Source organism: Hippichthys cyanospilos, chromosome 7 (assembly GCF_059441005.1).
Source record: "Hippichthys cyanospilos isolate Australia breed blue-spotted pipefish chromosome 7, RoL_Hcya_1.0, whole genome shotgun sequence".
NCBI lineage: Eukaryota > Metazoa > Chordata > Actinopteri > Syngnathiformes > Syngnathidae > Hippichthys > Hippichthys cyanospilos.
This window is the reverse complement of record NC_142375.1, coordinates 1,250,195-1,269,200: the sequence shown is the minus strand read 5'-3', so window position 1 is coordinate 1,269,200 and position 19,006 is coordinate 1,250,195. Positions and strand designations below refer to the sequence as shown.

General features: G+C 41.2%; 2 protein-coding genes across 9 annotated transcripts in view; one reads left to right on the top strand and one right to left on the bottom strand.

Annotated features, from left to right (window-relative positions):
- Window positions 1–17,873, top strand: part of sh2d3a (SH2 domain containing 3A) — a 98,003-nt gene extending 80,130 nt beyond the window's left edge. For all 6 annotated transcript variants that reach the window (XM_088418591.1, XM_088418587.1, XM_088418589.1 and 3 more), the window contains 4 exons: window positions 2,239–2,410; window positions 4,381–4,492; window positions 4,655–4,840; window positions 10,352–17,873. In XM_088418591.1, coding sequence (XP_088274717.1) covers window positions 2,239–2,410; window positions 4,381–4,492; window positions 4,655–4,840; window positions 10,352–10,545 — 664 coding nt within the window. In that variant the 3' untranslated portion in view covers window positions 10,546–17,873. The remainder of the gene's footprint in view (window positions 1–2,238; window positions 2,411–4,380; window positions 4,493–4,654; window positions 4,841–10,351) is intronic.
- The window catches only part of naf1 (nuclear assembly factor 1 homolog (S. cerevisiae)), a 38,246-nt gene continuing 36,568 nt past the window's right edge, over window positions 17,329–19,006 (bottom strand). For all 3 annotated transcript variants that reach the window (XM_088418593.1, XM_088418594.1, XM_088418595.1), the window contains exon 11: window positions 17,329–18,050. In XM_088418593.1, the coding sequence (XP_088274719.1) occupies window positions 17,764–18,050 (287 nt within the window). In that variant the 3' untranslated portion in view covers window positions 17,329–17,763. The remainder of the gene's footprint in view (window positions 18,051–19,006) is intronic.

Sequence of the window (19,006 nt, the reverse complement as noted above, 5' to 3'; positions counted from 1 at the left end):
CTGAGGGGTGGACCTCTGCGGTGGAGGCTCCACTGAACCCCTGAGACCGACTTATCGAACCCCTAGGGTTCGATCGAACCCAGGTTAAGAACCACTGCACTAGATAGAGCTGCTTTAAAGGAAATGTCAAAAAACAATCAGATAAGTCAGTCAAACTTTTCAATTCGAAATGAAGAATGAAGAAGATTTGTGGAAAGTACGAGCTGAAGAATAGGGGAAAAAAAAGCTCTTGATTACATAGAAAGACTGTTCGGATCAATGCCAAGCCCAATCAAGAGTTTAAAAGAATACCATTGAACTTAAATTGCGCCCAAAAACCTTCAACTATATTGTTTTGTTGATTTAAAAGACAGTTTCTGGATTTATTTTATACAATTTTGCTTTCTTTTACCGTTTTTGCACCTTGTACCCAAATCAATTGCTTGAAATTGGAGCATGTACAGCATTGCAAAAGTTCAAACGGTTTTTATAAACATTTTAATTGTAAAAATACATTTACAACTGATATACATAATTAAAATTTGAAGAATTTACATGGCGATTAAGTTGATTTATTTCTATCCCTCGAAAACTTGCAGTTTATGCCATGAATAAGGTGCACCCAATTATAAGGCACATTCTTAGTTTTTGAAAAAATGGAATGCTTTTAGGTGTATCTTATAGTTTTGGAAATACGGTATCGGGAACATTTTTTTAGAAAAAGTTTTTAGCGTTTAGCCTAAAAACGTTCTCAAAAGCTTGCAAATACCTTCAAATGTACTTCTTGGCTAAATGCTAGCAACATAGCATTTTTTCTCAATAATCCCATATGATATTGACTTGATGAATTGGCCTCCCTTATATCAGCACATTTAAAACTGTACTAATTAATTATTGTTTATTAGTAATTTATTTTCATTGTTTTATGTAGAATTTGACATTTTTTCCCACAATGCCACAGTGTGCGGAAGTTAGTACCCAGTGGCATTATGAGAAAATAAATTATCAGAAAAAAATTGTTTATTTTAGCATTTAGCAAACACAGTCAAAAGTACTTGTATATACCTTCAAATTTACATATGAGCGAAATGCTAACCAATGTAGGATATTTTTTCCAATAACGCCACATGATTAAATTGTATTTAAGCACATTAAGAGGGGTTTGTTTTTCGATGGTGAATCAACATTGGCAGTGCCACACTTCCATATATTTCTAATTCAAAACAAGAATACGTTGATACATTTACATTGTCTATATGTTTGAGTATTTCCGAAAATAGCCCAAGTATATATATATATATATATATATATATATATATATATATATATATATATATATATATATATATATATATATATATATATATACATACATACTGTGGACCCCCTTGTTACAGCGTCCCTGGCTTACGTTTTTATCATGTTGCGATGTGGAATACTGAGATTATTCGTCCCCTCTTTATGGTATTTTCCCTGCTTTACGACAAAAACAACTGTCATGACCCTAAGGGGTTTTTGCCTCAATCTGCTGACGTTTTTAGGTAATTGCACTTATTTACTATTGCCGTCCAACTGCTTACATGTAACGCGTCACTACAATGCTCGTCTGCGTCTCCTCATGGAGATGGTGGTCTGCTATTGGTCGGCCTCACTTGTTTAAAATGGTGGAACCGTAAAGCTTTGTGTGATTATAAGTGGTTACAAAACCGTATTTATAGTGCATTTTACTGCTTGATTCAAAGTTGAAAAGGTTAGCCATGGGTCCCAAGATTGCTAGTGATGTTAAAGAGAGAAGTAAGAAGATTTATATAGAAACAGTGCTGGAGATAACCCTTATTAGGAAATATGGGCATAACAAGTGGCACTCAAAGGTAAATAAATCCTTAAATAACCCTTTCTATATATTTTATTGATGATGTTTTCTGATTGTATACATGTATATTATATATTTGTAGCACTTGCTATACTATTTTGGTACCAGTTTTTAATATGTATGTACAATTTTGATGTTTTTACCTTAAATAGCATTAGCTATTTAACATAGGTTTGGATTGCCCGTCGTACGACGAATTTGCCTTTCGACCCTAACCGCGAAATGGATTCATGTCGTAACACGGGGGCCCACACGGTGTGTGTGTGTGTGTGTGTGTGTGTGTAAATATATACATATATTTGTTTGAGTGTAATTTCACTGTTGGCCACTAGTTGGCATTGTCTGAGGCATCTTCCAAAGTGACTGGTTGACAAGCACATTTGCAGGCATCACCTGATCGCACTGGGCGTGGCTGTGGATATCCTGGGCTGCACAGGCACTGTGAGCCAGCGGGCCACCGTTCTGCACAAGTTCATCCTCCTGGCACGGGCCCTCAAGGAGCATGCACATGACCTATATGCCTTCTCCGCTGTCATGAAGGCGCTGGACATGCCTCAGGTGGCCCGCATTTTTCCATTTGATGAAGCATTTCAAACTATGCTTCAAGTTTACAATGAGGTTTTTACACTCCTGTTGGGGTTCCAGAGTAGGTTTGGGGTTTTTACTTTGGATTGGACTTTACGAGTAGGATTTCAAAACTGAGGTAATTTTCAACAATGGTTAAATAGTCAAACTCGGGTTTGGTTATAAAAGCAAGATTTTAAATTATGTTTAAGATTTCAAATAAGTGTTTTAAACTTAAATTTAAGTTTCAATGTTAGGGTTAGGGTTAAGTTTTCAAATTAGGGTTTCAAATCAGGGTTCACAGTATGGTTTCAGAATGAGTTAGGGTTTGGAATTAGTTATTAGTAATAGTAATTAGTATTTTTAAACTATGATTATGGTTGCAAGTCAGTTTTTAAACTTGGATGAAAATGTTATTGTTTAGGTTTTAGGGCTACAAATTATAAGCCAAAGTGAGGATTAAACATCTTCAATTTGGATTTGGGTTTCAGAGTTACAGTAGGACTCAAACTAAAAGGGTTAGGGTTACAATAATTGGTTTCAGATTCAGGCTAGGGCTTGAAATTAGAGTTTCAATTATGGTTTATGAAATTATGGTTATGGTTTGTCACGATCCAACATAGTAGTAGAGATGGTGGAAGGTGTGGACCCACATGCAGGGAGGCAGGGACACACCTGACAGAGTGACAGTATGACAATAACCCAACACCAACTGAAAGGAAATTGAGGACTTAATATACACACACCTTACAAGACAACACATACCAACTGGACAGGAAACAATTGGGGGAGGGAGCTGATTGGTCAACACACAGGGGGCAGGTTGACAAGGTCAGGTGAACATAATGACACTGACAAGGCACTGTCAAGGAAAACAGAAACATGAACTCAGAAATATGAACAAAAACCCACAAAAACAGAAACCAGAAATCCCACAACAACAAAAAAACCCCATAAAATCCAAACAGAATAGGACATAGCCCAATAAGAGATGAATTCCAGACATCCCAGAAAATAAAACAAAAAACCCACATAAAACAAACCCTAAGCAGAGCAGGCAGTGCCCAGTGGAGGAAACAAGTCCTAAACAACCAAAAAAGTCCAAGAAACACCACCGGCAACAAACGAGATGAGCCCTGTGGTGTGAGTCCGGAAGGCGTCAAAGAACACCGGACAAAATGCATGCTGTAAGGAGAGTCAGGACAGCATCTGGGGCGCCAGACTGCAAAGCAGTGCGAGCAGAGGTGGCCGCTGGAGACTGGCAGGTGAGGGTGGTAGCTCGAAACATAGCAGGAGACGTCGGCCGCTGTATGCCAACGCCGGACGCCAACAGAAGACTTGGGCAGCGGATACTGGACTCCGGCAGGAGACTTGGGGGAACCAGAATGTCCAGCCGCCGAGGCACAGGGAAAGGAACGTCCAGACTCGTAGGCTTGGGACTAGGGACAGGGACTCCTGCTACCTTAGCCTGCCATCATTTGGTTTGGGGAAAATCAAAGATAAGAAGGGGCAGAAGTGATAGGATTTGGGGAAAGTGCATTTGAAAATGGTGGATCTTAATTGGGTGAGGGAAACAGGAAAAGACGTGATGAGGGAACCGACTCAGGAGGGAGTGACTTGGAATTGAGTGCAGGGACAGGTGGATTGTGATGACGGATTGGTGACCTTTACTCTGGCACCCCCGCCGGCCTCCCCGGAATGGGCAGAAGGCCAAATGGGTGACCCATCAAAGGTCACTCTACGGAAGGCTAAAAATCAAATCCTCAAAGAAAATTGAACCGAACAAGGACTAGGTGTGAAAAAGGAACGATCAAAATCAAAATCATTATCATCACGGTCCAAGACGAAAGGGCCAGGTCTGGAATAAATGAAATGTTTGTCAAAATCAGAACTGTCAAAAGGGGGAGGCTGGGTTTAAAACTAGGGCTTTTATACTTGGGTATGTACTGATTGTGCGCATGCAGGTGGTCCGGCTGGAGATGATGTGGCGCTCGCTGAGAAGGAACCACACAGAAAGTGCCGTCCTGTTCGAGAAAACCCTCAAGCCCTTCATGAACGCACTCAATGACAGCGATGGTAACCACAACTATTCCGTACTAAATTACGTATCATTGCGCCAATTTCTCAATGTCCATTTTTTTCTTTTTTTGGCCATGAGTATTAGCGACTGTTATGGGGATACTCAATCCCTGGTATGAGTATTCATTGCTTCTTTGTTGTTGTCATTTGCGTGTTGAGATTGCTCTTTGGGTGGTCCGGTAGCTGTACCCCACATAATTCCAGTGCTGCTGCTACTGGAGGGTGAGGACCTAGTGGAGGACAGCGAGCGTGGCTGCCAAATGCTATTCGACATCCTGCAGGCGGCCCGACGCTATGCCTCGCACGCTCCAAACTACTACCACCACGCCGATGCCCTGCTCTCAAGTATGCATGGCTCATACAATATTGTCCCCATTTTTTATTCAAGAAAAAAATGGCTATTCTTGCAAACAAATTAAATTCATTAATTCAATTAATTTCAAAACAAATATACAATGTTGGGCAGGTTACTGACTGCATTATTTATTACTTATTACTGTCATTCCAAAGTAATTCGTTACACTACTGTAATTGGATTGCAATACATTACACTACTATTGCATTGCTTTTATATTACTCACACCACCAAAACTGGAAATATGGATTTGTCATTGTAAATGTAGCTCATTACACTCATTACACATCCAGTGAAAGGTCTGCTTAAGGCTAAAACCAGTACAAATCATCTGTATTGTATTGTAAACGTTTACAGCATAGTGATGCGTAGTGAATTTCACGATTTAATTTCAATGTTCATATTCAAAATGAAGATCAGTTGGCTAGGTTGGAGACATGTTTAAAAAATAGATGGTTTTGGTGGGGCTAACATTAGCAGCTAGCCTACATCATTGCTAAAGTCTTCAACGTACTGTCTAACATGAATTTTGTATGCTTCATCTTGATACACATTGACCAGAACTAATTATAGACTATTATTAATAGCATTTGTACAATTGTACAAAGTTAGCGTTAGCTTACCTTGACACGTATGAGAGTTGGGTCAGGGATCTTGCTGACAAGGTTTTCAAATGCTGTGGTGAATCTAAGGTGACCGACTGGGGCAAAAGCACCGCAAATGTCACAACACACACACCAGTAAAAACGCTGTGCAAATGGCACACCACTATACCCAAAACAGAAACACATTTACTAAAATGGATACATCTCCTAATGAATCTTCTAATCTCTGAATGTCATCCCTCTGTGAGTGTGTAATCCTCCACGTGTTTTCTTTACGCTAACTTTACGTTACCGGTTTGTCAAATGACTGGTCGAAGTGGACAGCTTTTTAGGTGTCATGCACAAAGTGCACCTAACGAAATTATTCTTGTCTTTATCACTAACTGAAAGTGAGGGTTGCAAGCGCATCTTGTGTACATATTGTCCCGCCGTTTCATCTGAGCAGGTAAACATTTTGTCATTTCTCCTATGATCTCGCTGTGCTTTTGGCAAAAAAAATTTGTAACGAGTACAATATGAATATTTTTGTGTGTAATATATCACATTACTGTGTTACAGTAAAAAGTAATGCATTACAGTGATTCAAGAGTGTGAGAGCCTCCGTCCTCTACGGAGCTCTCGAGGATTTTTTTTTTTTTAAAACGTGAAAAGTCTTCATGCATACATATTATGTAAGACAAATGTTACTGCTGTGCACATATTTACTATATTTACTATACACTATACAGTGAGCAGTAAGCCCTTTCCTTTGAAGTCTCGCACAGCTGTGGTTATATTAGCAGCGGCCCGGACATTGAATTGCAGTCAAATCTGTCCATGATCAAACATAATGGGAGAGTTTACAGTTGAAATTCAAAGGAACGGTGGAAGTGTAATTACTGTACAGTGTATAAGGTTTAATCATTCAAGACTTAAATAAATGTGTGTACTGCAGTACTTCCACGTCCGAGAAGGGCCCGTGACAAGTGCATTTATAGTTACCTCGTCTGCCAGGCATGCAAGAAACCGTTACAGCGTATCAGCACAATAAAGTATAGGTTTTTCCCCCCCCTAAAAAAATCTGCTAAAGACAGAGGGCGTGAAAATCAAACTGCGGCATAGCGAAGGATCACTGTGTGTGTGTGTGTGTATGAATATATATATATATATATATATATATATATATATATATATATATATATATATATATACAGTGGTACCTCGGTACTCGACCGCCTCTATACTCGACCAAATCGGTGCTCGACCAAAAAATTCAAGTAGATAATGCATCGGACCTCGAACAGCTTTTCGGTTCTCGACTAGCCGAGCCGAGCCGAGCCGACCCGAACGCGCTCCTCGGCCCTTCTCGGCCAGCGGGTAAGCGCCAGTTCAACTCAGACCGCCAGCGGAGTAAGACGTTTGTTCGAGTATTTCTTCCCGGATTTAAACTTTTTCGTGTTGCTCTAGCCCTTAATAATGGGTCCAAAGAAAGACAGTGATAAGGGGAAGGCAAGGAGGAAAACAATGAGGACCACTATTGAACTGAAGACGGAAATTATAGCAAAATATGAACGTGGTGTACGAGTGTACCTCGCGTCGCAGTTAGCTAGCGTCATCATGGAAGGAGTAACTCCCTCCCGTCCTCTCCACATCCATTCCTGTATGCCATCAACCACTCTCCAAAACGTAAGTAAATTATACAAAATGGTTTATGATGCTTTATTTATCTTTATCTTTATCTTTACCTTTATCATGTACTGCTTGTGCACATTTACTTGTGCACACATACTTTCCATTATTTCTTATGGGAAAATTGGTTTCGGTGTTCGAACAAATCGGTGCTCGACCACCACCTCAGAACGGATTATGGTCGAGTACCGAGGTACCACTGTATATGCGAAGGATCACTGTATATATATATATATATATATATATATATATATATATATATATATATATATATATATATATATATATATATATATATATATATATACAGTCGGCCCCCGGTTTACGAACACCATCTTTTACGAACATTTCGACTTACGAGCGTGGTCCGCGGAGTTTTTTGTCCCCCACTTACGCACAGACCATTCGCCTTACGAGCAATCTGACATGCCAGCCATTGTATTTGTTCATATTTTCTCGATTTTCCACGTCATCAAAGTCAGTAGTTAAAGCAATGTCACAGCAACGTTGAACGATATTGCTCTTACAATGTCACAGTCACGGTGTCAGTCACGGTCTCACTCACGGAGACGCTATTGGCCGACGTCACGTCAATCACAGAAATGCCGATATGCTATTGGCCGAACGCCTTTATCTAGCTTGATGGCACAGCTGGTCGGGACGGAAGGAAGGAGAGAAAATGAGTGAAAAACGGAAGGAAGGAATGTTGTGAAGACTTTGCAAACGATATCTGTTAGACATGGCTTCTAAAATTGTAAGTGGCGGTAAAGGAAGAAGTAAGAGGATGATGACAATAGAAACCAAGCAGGAGATAATAAAAATAAAAAATACGAAGGAGGCGCACGCATGGTTAACCTTGCTCGTGAGTATGGACGGAACCGCTCGGCAATCTTCTAAGGGCAAGACTTTCCTTGCCGAGGGACGGACCTCGCTCGACAACAAAATTGAGAGGCTTCTTCTATTATGGATTAAAGAGAAGGAAATCGCCGGTGATATGTTTTAGTTTGAGAAAAGTTCTTGTTTAAGAAAATAAATAATTAAATTCTGCGGGTTGGTCTCTGCTCACCTCCGTCTCCACTCAGCTCGAGTCACGTCGACCCAAAGGAAAATGTCATTTTTCCTTTGTTTATCCATACTTGTTATATTAACTGTACAGTAGATTATGGTTCTAATTTTAAATATGTGTGTAAATTCGTGATGGTTTTAACTATGGTTTCGCCACGCGTTGCCAGTCAATGTGTACGTACAGGTGACCTCGCTTTGCTACATTAACGAAAGCATCTGCTCATGCATGGCACGGTAACGCTGATATGCTATTGCTCTTACAATGTCACAGTCACTGTCTCAGTCACGGTGTCAGTCACGGTCTCACTCACGGAGATGCTATTGGCCGGCGTCACGTCAATCACAGAAATGCCGATATGCTATTGGCCGAACGCCTTTATCTAGCTTGATGGCGCAGCTGGTCGGGACAGAAGGAAGGAGAGAAAATGAGTGAAAAACGGAAGGAAGGAATGTTGTGAAGACTTTGCAAATTTTATCTGTTAGACATGGCTTCTAAAATTGCAAGTGGCGGTAAAGGAAGAAGTAAGAGTATGATGACAATAGAAACCGAGCAGGAGATAATAATAAAAAAAAAAAAAAATACGAAGGAGGCGCACGCATGGCTCGTGAGTGTGGCCGTAACCGCTCGGCAATCTTCTAAGGGCAAGACTTTCCTTGCCGGGGGACAGACCTCGATCGACAACAAAATTGAGAGGCTTCTTCTATTATGGATTAAAGAGAAGGAAATCGCCGGTGATATGTTCTAGTTTTGAGAAAAGTTCCCGTTTAAGAAAATAAATCAATAAATTCTGCGGGTTGGTCTCTGCTCCCCTCCGCCTCCACCCAGCTCAAGTCACATCGCCCCAAAGGTAAATGTCATTTTTCTTTTGTATATTTATGTTATTTAATTTAATTGTACAGTAGGTTATGTTACTCATTTTTAATATGTGTATAAAGTCGTGATGTTTTTACCTAAAATTTTTGCACGCGATGCACGCATTCACGAATTAACATAGGTTTGGATTGCCCGTCATACGAGCAGTTCGAGTTACGAGCGTAGCCGCTGAACGGATTAAGTTCGTAACACGGGGGCCCACTGTATATATATATATATATATATATATATATATATATATATATATATATATATATATATATATACATATATATATATATATATATATATATATATACACATACATATATATATATATATATATATATATACACATACATATATATATATATATATATATATATATATATACACATACATATATATATATATATATAAATATATATATATATATATATATATATACACATACATATATATATATATATATACACATACATATATATATATATATATATATATATATACACATACATATATATATATATATATATATAAATATATATATATATATATACACATACATATATATATATATATATATATATACACATACACATACATATATATATATATACACATACATATATATATATATACACATACATATATATATATATATATATATATATATATATATATATATACACACAGTGATCCTTCGCGACGCCGCAGTTCGATTTTCACGCCCTCGGTCTTTCGCAAATTTTTTTGGGGGGGGAACCATATATATATATATATATATATATATATATATATATATGAGAGAACTTCCAATATATACACCTCCCAAAAATTATTTTATTCCTCATGAAAAAAAATCATAAAATGAGGATTTTATTTCTGTAAAATGTTACTATTTTCATTCTTTTTAGTTTTTTGTTATTACTTTTTTCTTGTATTGTTTTTGATGGCGGAAAGTCTTTTCATTTTTTTCTTCATACTTTTTGACATTCATCCCTTATTACAAAATTTAATGTAAAAAAAATGCAACTAATCCCAAAACATATTTTATGCCCATAAATAACTAAGAATTGCATAAGTTCTAGGTTTTTGTATACAATTGACTCTCAAAATTAATACTTTACAATGTATGTACACAAGAAAACATAAAATATATTTTATGACTTTATTCTCTAAAGATGGCCCCATTATCAAACGTTTTAATAGAAATAAAAAGACTTGATTATTGTCATGTTATGGCGTGAATCTTGAAAGTTGACTTCTTGCAATGAAAATAAAAAGTCCTTTAACCTCATACCCCGTAGGTGGCTGGACAGCAGTCCCCGAGATGTTGGAGGCCTTCCGGACCGAGTTTGCCCTGCGACTCTTCTGGGGCCAGTCGGGAGCAGAGGCTGACAGGAAGGAACGCCATGAAAAGTTCGACAAAATTCTCAGTGTGCTCTCAGATAAACTGGAACCGGGAGAGCTCAGACCCGAAGTGCCGCAGACTCTCAGCTGAGTCTGTGGGAACCGACTGCCCTCTTGATGAAAATGTGATTATATATAGAACAGAGACATCTTTGTCAATGTTAAAATATACAAGTACAACAAGTGGACAATTTGGTTTTGAAGTGGACCATGAAGGTAACCATTTACCTACAACAAGAGGACCACTTTGTCATTAATCAGACCACAGCCCAACTATGCAGTTGCACAAACTGATTCTGAGTGGAATGATAAGCCAGAAAACCTTTTCTCCAATTTAAATTATATGATGTCAATGAGTGGAGACCGCAGCCCATCTAGGCGGTTCTGGAAACTCCCTATATGACTGTGATAAAAATTCTATTTCTGACATCTCATAGAATACAATCATTTGGAATCAATACAGCCTCGGCTCATAGCCCAAATCTGTGAAAAAAGGTGAACTATTTACCTTCCATCAAAAGACCACTCTTTTATCAATTGGACTGCAGCCCAACTATGTAGTTGCACAAACTTCTGCAATGTGTAACAACGATGCAGTTTCACAAAAATATGCATATGCCATGTGTGATTCTGAGTGAAAAGATCAGCCGAAGAACTTTTCTCCAATTTAGATTATATGATGTCAATGAGTGGAGACCGCAACCCATCTAGGCGGTTGTGGAAACTTTACCACCATGTGATTCTGAGAGAAAAGATATGCCAGAGAACTTTTTCTCCAATTTAGATGATATGATGTCAATGAGTGGAGCCTATTGAGGCGTTTGTGGAAACTTTCCCAATAATACTGTGATTGAAAATGCAGTTTCTGAAAATCGCATATAATACACTGGCCACCCATTGGCTACCGCTTTAAGCTGGGTTGAGTGGCGAAGGCAGCAGCTTGAGCAAGAAAGCCCAGACTCTCTCCCTGGCCACTTCGTCCAGCTCCTCTGGGAGGATCCCCTGGCCTCCCAGGCCAGCCAAGAGATATAGTCTCTCAAGCGTGTCCTGGGTTCATCCCAGGGCCTCCTCCCAATAGGACGCAACCGGGAGTCATCCTAACCAGATGCCCAAGCCACCTCAACTGCAGCAGCGGCTCGAGTCCCTCCCGTATGACCAAGCTTCTCACCCTATTTCTAAGGGAGAGCCCGGAAACCCTGCAGAGGAAACTCATTTCAGCTGCTTGTATCTGGTAGCTTGTTCTTTCGGACACAACCCACAGCTTATGACCATAGGTGAGGGCAGCAACTTAGATCGAATGGTAAACAGAAAGCTTCGTCTTTCGGCGCCACTCTCTCTTCACAACGACAGGCCGGTACAGCGTCAGCATCAGAGCGGACGCTGCACCGATCCATCTGTTGATCTCCTATCCATCCTGCTCTCAATCGTGAACAAGACCCCATCCCCGAACAGGAGTGGGCACTGCACTCTTTTCCGCATATGGACCATGGTCTCAGATTTGGAGGTGCTGATCTTCATCCCAGCCTCTTCACACTCGGCAGTAAAACTGCTCCACTGAGAGTTGCAGAAAACCTACAGCACCAAATCATCCACTAATAGCAGCAATACAATGCTGAGGCTCCCAAACCGGCCCCCCTCAGAGTTTTGGCTGCGCCTAGAAATTCTGTCCATAAAAGTAACAAAATTGGTGACAAAGGGCAGCCTTGGAGGAGTCCAACCCTCACTGAAAATAAATTCAACTTACTGCCCAAAAATCGGCCCAAATTCTGACATTGATCGTACAGTGATTGAACAGCCTGTATCAGGGCATCCAGTATCACATGCTCTCGTAGCACCCTCCACAGAGTTTCCTGAGGGACACGGTCGAACACCTTCTTCAAGTCTACAAAACACATAAAGACTGATTGGGGGAACTCCCATGGACCCTTGAGGACTCTTGTGTAGAGCTGGTCCACTGTTCCACGGCTGGGATGAAAACCACACTGCTCCTCCTGACTCTGAGGTTCGACTTCCTGACGGACCCTCCTCTCCAGCACCACCAAAAAGCCCTTACCAAGGAGGCTGAGCAGTGTGATCCTACAGCGATAGTTGGAACTTATTAAAAAGGGGGACCACCACCCCAGTCTGCCAATCCAGGGGCACTGTCCCTGATTTCCACACAATGTTGCAGAGGGGTGTCAACCAGGACAGCCAGAGCCCTTAGGAACTCTGGGCGGAAATCATCCACCCCCAGCTCCCTGCCACCAAGGAGTTAGATGGCCACCTCTGTGACTTCAGCCCCAGAGATAGAAGAGCCCACCTCGGAGCCTGCAGACTCTGCGTCCTCAGAGGAAGACGTGTTAGTGGAATTGTGGAGGTCTTCGAAGTATTCTGCTCACCAGCTCACGACATCCCGAGAAGAAGTCAGCATCGCCCCATCTACACTGTACACAGTGACAATGGTGCACTGCTTCCCCCTCCTGAGATGCCAGATGGTGGACCAGAATTTCTTCAAAGTCATCTGGAAGTGATTTCCATGGCCTCACCGAACTTCTCCCACACCCGGATATTTGCCTCAGAGACTGCTGAAGCCACACTCTGCTTGGCGAGCTGGTAACTGTCAGCTGCCTCTGGAGTCTGACAGGCAAAAAAGGCCCAATAGGACTCCTTCAGCTTCACAGCATCCCTCACCACTTGTGTCCACCAGCAGGTTCGGGCATTGCCGCCACAATAGGCACTGACCATTTTGGGGCCACAACCCTGATCAGCCACCTCCACAATGGAAGTGGGGAACATGGTCCACTCATACTCAATGTCCCCCACCTCCCCCAGCATGATACGTTTGGGTTTCTCATGTCTGACCGGCATCCTAACCCACCATCAGAGCCAACACATCACCAGGTGGTGATCAGTTGACAGCCCCGAACCTCTTTTCACTCGAGTGTCCAAAACACAGCAAATCCGATGACACAACCACCGAGTCGATCATCGAACTGCGACCTAGAGTATCCTGGTTCCAACTGCAAATATAGAGACCCCTATGTTTCAACATGGTGTTTGAGCACAGAAAAGTCCAATAACAAAGCACCGCTCAGGTTCAGATCGGGGGGGTGGGGGGGTGTTCCTCCGATTCACACCCCTCCAGGTCTCAATGTCATTGCCCACGTGAGCATTGAAGTCCCCCAGTTGAATGAGAAAGCACACCCTCCAAGGACTCCAAAAATGTGGGTACTCTGAACTGCTGTTTGATGCATAAGCACAAACCGCAGTCAAGACCCGTCCGTCTCTGCAACCGAAGGCGGAGGGAGACTACCCTCTCGTCCATAGGAGTAAAACCCAATGTACAGGCGCTGTGCCGGAGACAATAAGTGTACCCATATCTGCTCTGCGCCTCTTACCAGAGGCAACTCCAGAGTGGAAGATAGTCCAAGCAGCCAGGGATCAGATCGCCATGGCAAGGTGCCCGCCTTGGCCACCACACAGCTCACACTGCACCCGAACCCCCTTTGGCCCCTCCCACAGGTGGTGAGCCCATGGGAAGGGGGGCCCACATTGCCGCTTGGAGCTTCGGACTCGACGCGTGCCAAAATTAGCAATCACTAGTTGGTTTTCATTTAACAACCAAATTCTCATTCACCATAAGTTCAACAAATTTTTTTATGTAGCAACCATCTTCAATTTTTGGGAAAGCTTTTCATACTGGCACGGGTCAACAAACTAATGTCTGGAAAGGTACCCTCCATTAAAAAGAAAAAAAAATGCATCATTTTTCCCAGTGGCACACTCACCATTAAACATTTGTACCATTCCCAATTTGAAATTCTAAGCATTTAACTGACTTAGGGAACAATTTCTTACATGGTAAAATATTTCACTTCGTGCAAAAAGGGGCTGTAAGGGGCTGTATTAAAACCAGCCTAACCCTGATACGGTTACAATAAGGACATGACAGCAGGGAGCGGGCAGCCAGTTCGCACAGTTTGGCATCGGTTGCACCTCTTCACGGTGTTGTGAGTGTGAGGTGTGATGTCACGGCTCCCGATCCGTAATTTCTTCCAAGAATCTCCCAATCTCTAAATTGTGCGGCAAAGGTTAAATTATTCAAAGTCAAGTCAAAGTCAAAGTTTGCTTTATTGTCAATTCTACCACATGTGCAAGGACAGACAGAGAATTGAAATTACGTGACTCTCTAACCTCAGTGGCAAGTAAAAAAATGAAATAAAGAAATAAATATATATAAAAATAGACAACTGTAAAATCTGACAATATCTATGAACAAAACACAAAAAAAAACAGGTGAATGGAAAAGTAGCTGACTACAATAGTGCAAATGTATTGTCCTATATACATACACCCCCCCCACACACACACATACGCACACGTATACATACATACCGACATGCATGGTTGTGCAAAAAGGGATGGTTATATAAAGTGACTAGATGACTATTTATAAATGACTGTTATAAGTGACTATTTATAAAGTACCTGTTATAAAGTGCCTATTGTAAAGTGACTGTGAGTAAAGTGTGTTGCTTATGAAATGGAGTGGGACTGGGAAGTCAGAGTCCAGGATGGGTGGAGTCTCTCGCGATGCAGAGGGCTTTGCGGGTGTGGTGAGAGGTGTACAGTTCTCCGAGAGAGGGGAGAGAGGTACCAATGATCTTTTCAGCGGCTCTCACCATGCGTTGGAGGACAATCTTACAGGAGCTGGAGCAGGCTCCGTACCACACGGTGATGCCGGTGGTCAGGATGCTCTCAATGGTGCCTCTGTAGAAGGTCCGCATGATGTGGGCCGGGGTCCTGGCTCTCCTCAATTTGCGGAGGAAGTAGAGGCGCTCGTTGGCTTTCTTTGCCAGTGATGCGGTGTTGGTGGTCCAGGAGAGGTCTTCAGTGACAAGCACCCCCAGAAACTTGGTGCTGCTCACCCTTTTGACCACAGCACCGTTGATGGTCAGGGGCGCATGCTGAGGGCGTGTTCTCCTGAAGTCCACAACAATCTCTTTCGTCTTCTCTACGTTTAGAGAGAGATTGTTGTGGTCACACCATAGGGCCAGGCGGTTCACCTCGCTCCGATAGATGGTCTCATCGTTGTTGCTGATGAGGCCCGCCACAGTTGTGTCATCAGCGAACTTGACGAGGAGGTTGGAGCTGTGCAGTGCTGTGCAGTCGTGGGTCAGCAGAGTGAAGAGGAGGGGGCTTAACACACATCCTTGGGGTGCCCCAGTGTTCAATATGGTGGTACTGGATGTGTTTTTGCCGACCCGGACTGCCTGAGGTCTCCCAGTCAGGAAGTCCAGCAGCCAGTTGCAGAGTGATGTGTTGATCCCCAGCTGGTCCAGTTTAATGATGAGCTGTTGGGGGATGATTGTGTTGAAAGCTGAACTGAAGTCGATGAACAGCATTCTGACGTAGGAATTCTTATTGTCCAGATGGGTGAGGGCTGAGTGGAGGGTGGTGGTGATGGCGTCGTCAGTCGAGCGATTCGACCGATACGCGAACTGGAAGGGGTCCATGGAGAATGGGAGGACAGTTTTGATGTGTTTCAGCACTAGCCGTTCAAAGCACTTCATGAGTATGGGAGTGAGTGCTACGGGACGGTAGTCGTTGAAACTTGAGGGTGATGACTTCTTCGGCACCGGGATGATAGTGGTGGTTTTGATGCAGGTGGGAACAACAGGTGGGAATTCAAGGAGGTTATTACTTTTGAAAGGCACAGTTTTGATTTGGGTGGAATTATGGCAACCCACCAACCTTTAAAAACAGTTCTTCCTAAAAACATTTTCATCACCTGCGCTCACAGAAGTAATATCAGTGAGACATTAATAAATTACCATAATAAAAAGCCATCTGCGCATTGTCTACATGGAGGAAATACAATGCGCATTCTCTACATGGAGGGAATGGAATCAATAACTATACTCAATAGTATGTGGAATAAACGTTCCAAATTTGTTTTATTGTTGACATTTTTACCAGCGCACCACAGATCAGTACTGTGAAATGTGTCTGGCTACCTGGCTGGTTGTAAAGGAAATCAGACAATGCTTCAAAATAAAAAGTGGGATTTCAAGTAATGTATGAAACAAATGGCATTGGGACATTTTTATTTTGAAGTTACTTCCGGAAGCATGGTCGTGACAACCATCTAGTTGTCATCTACTTGATCGGCATTGTTAGAATAATTGTATATAGGTTACCCCATATTTGTTTCTGCAAGATGTGCATTAGTAGACATGGATATTTTCTGTTGAAATTGTAATTATCTCCTGCAGCTGTAAGGAATCACAGTCATAATGACCTAAGGACCTTAACACAGGCATGACGACCTAATGACATAATCTCAGGCATGACGACCTAATCACAGGACAGAACAGTATAAGATCCATCACCATGTACGGGTAAAGAAGACAGCAGTGATTGCACGGACTCATAGAATATGGACTTAGACCTATGTTTATTGTTACCTTTCTGTTACTAGGGCCAACCAAAATGAATAAAAGAGGGACGGAGAATTTTTAACTAGACCAGAAAGAGATCTGAGAAGGTCAGGTTCCTGTCGGCTCTCCTCGCCAGAAAGGTCTGCTCTCCTCTCTGCTTTGTTGCTTAATAAATGTTCTAGGTTGCCTGAACCTGACAGTCACTACCTTACACTGTGAGGCTCACGATATGAGTAGCGTTTATAAAACCAAAGGATGGTTCTTCTTTTCTCGATCGATGTTCTTTTTTTAGATCAATACAAACATGGTGGACAATGTTTTTAAAAATGCTCGTCAAGTTTTGTTGAATAAAATAGTAGATGGACAATGATGAATATTTTGATGTAAAAAAACGTTTATTTGAAAGTATGCACCTCCGTCAAAAAGGATGCAGGCAAATGAGAGCACTAACTGCATGACAAAGGATGGCTCAAATCATTAACATTTACAAAGAAAAGCTTATAAGGTGGGTAAAACAAATTTTATTCAATTAAAAAAAAACTGTATTAACGTGCTTAAAAAGTGATTCATTCAATGGAATTCGTAAAAAACAAAAAGACAATAACACCAACATTAACACATAATTGTTTTGTTTAGGTGCGAGAATTGCACTCCATGTAAATGAGCAGTGATCGGTGGTTTGGGATTAGAATTAGATATATAAACTTGATAAACATTGTCTAATATAGTACTAGTAAATTTACTGGTCTGGCATTTATCCATGGCCAAGGTCACCTATCCGTAAACGTCAGTCCATTACTATTTTAAGCTGAACTGAACAGCAACAGTCAGTCTGTCGCACGCACGTACACAAGCGCACACAGACATGCTGAATCGCAGTGGGTCATATTTCACTGAGGAGGAGGTGGTGGTGGAGGAGGAAGTTCTGAGAACAGGCCAGAGTTTGGTGGCCAGAGTGGAGAGGTGTATGATGGAGGGCAAAAGAGCGGGAAGCTAAGTGCTGGAAAAAGATGAGGTGGATAAACGTAGGAATGAGCAGGGTACCCCAGAGGAACATTTGTTTGCTGGGGTGGCTGATTCAAACGAGGAAAAGACGGCTGGTCGGAATGCCTGAGTGGAGCTCCCATACATCTCGATGTTGCACGGTGATGAGGCAGAGTGTGTTCTGTAAAAGTTTCTACAAAGGGAACAGAAAGAAAAACAACAACCAATGATTAATGAATGTGTTGAACATAGGCACTTACACATTTGATATATACTGTGATAATAAATGGTGTTTACACGAAAATTATCCCTCAAGAAAAAACACAAACGATTTAAGCTTTGTTTGTGTCAACTTCCATTAAATTCTAGGATTCCAGGCAATGTCAGCCAAAGGAGAAGGCAAGTCTTCGATTGTAACCATCTGCTGTCATCTAAAACTTTCAACAAAATTTATATGCACACTCCTACTCTTGTCTACTTCAATGTGCGACCTGTGCAAAAACTATTGGCACAATATTTTGTATTTTTCTAAAGAAAATATGAGATCAGATGAGGAAAAAACGTAGTAAAAATAGTGATCGTTTTAGTTTTGTTTCAACATAGGGCCGAATTTCAACTTTTTCACCAATACTTTTTAGTGTTTATACTTTTTTTCAACAAATCAAGCATTAGTGCAATCAATGTACATTCAAAAAACATTTCAGAACATGACAGAAAATGAGACGCCTACAAAACTTTAAAAGCTATTATTCTTATCAAGCGAGGACATGAAAGAGTTTTGTGAGCGAGGCAGTCCTTTTTAACACTTTTAAATTTGTTTCAAATAAGGCACGAACTACTATACTACTCGCTGTCACATGAAATAGTGTAGTATATTAAAAACACACTTTTATTTTACATATAAACATTCCCTCCCAAAATTTTTGTTTGAGAAGTAAACAGAGGACGTGGAATTAGTAAAATGGCCCGGAAGTCATATCTCTTCACATCAATTGAACAATTTGGTCTTAAAGCGTTTAGAGTAAAAGTGTCAAAATCAAAATGGGAGTTTTAATTATTTAAATATCCCTGTTAAAATTGTGACAGAAATGATCACACCATTAGTTTCTCTGCTTTTTATTAAAGTTTTGCAGTTTTATCCAAACATCT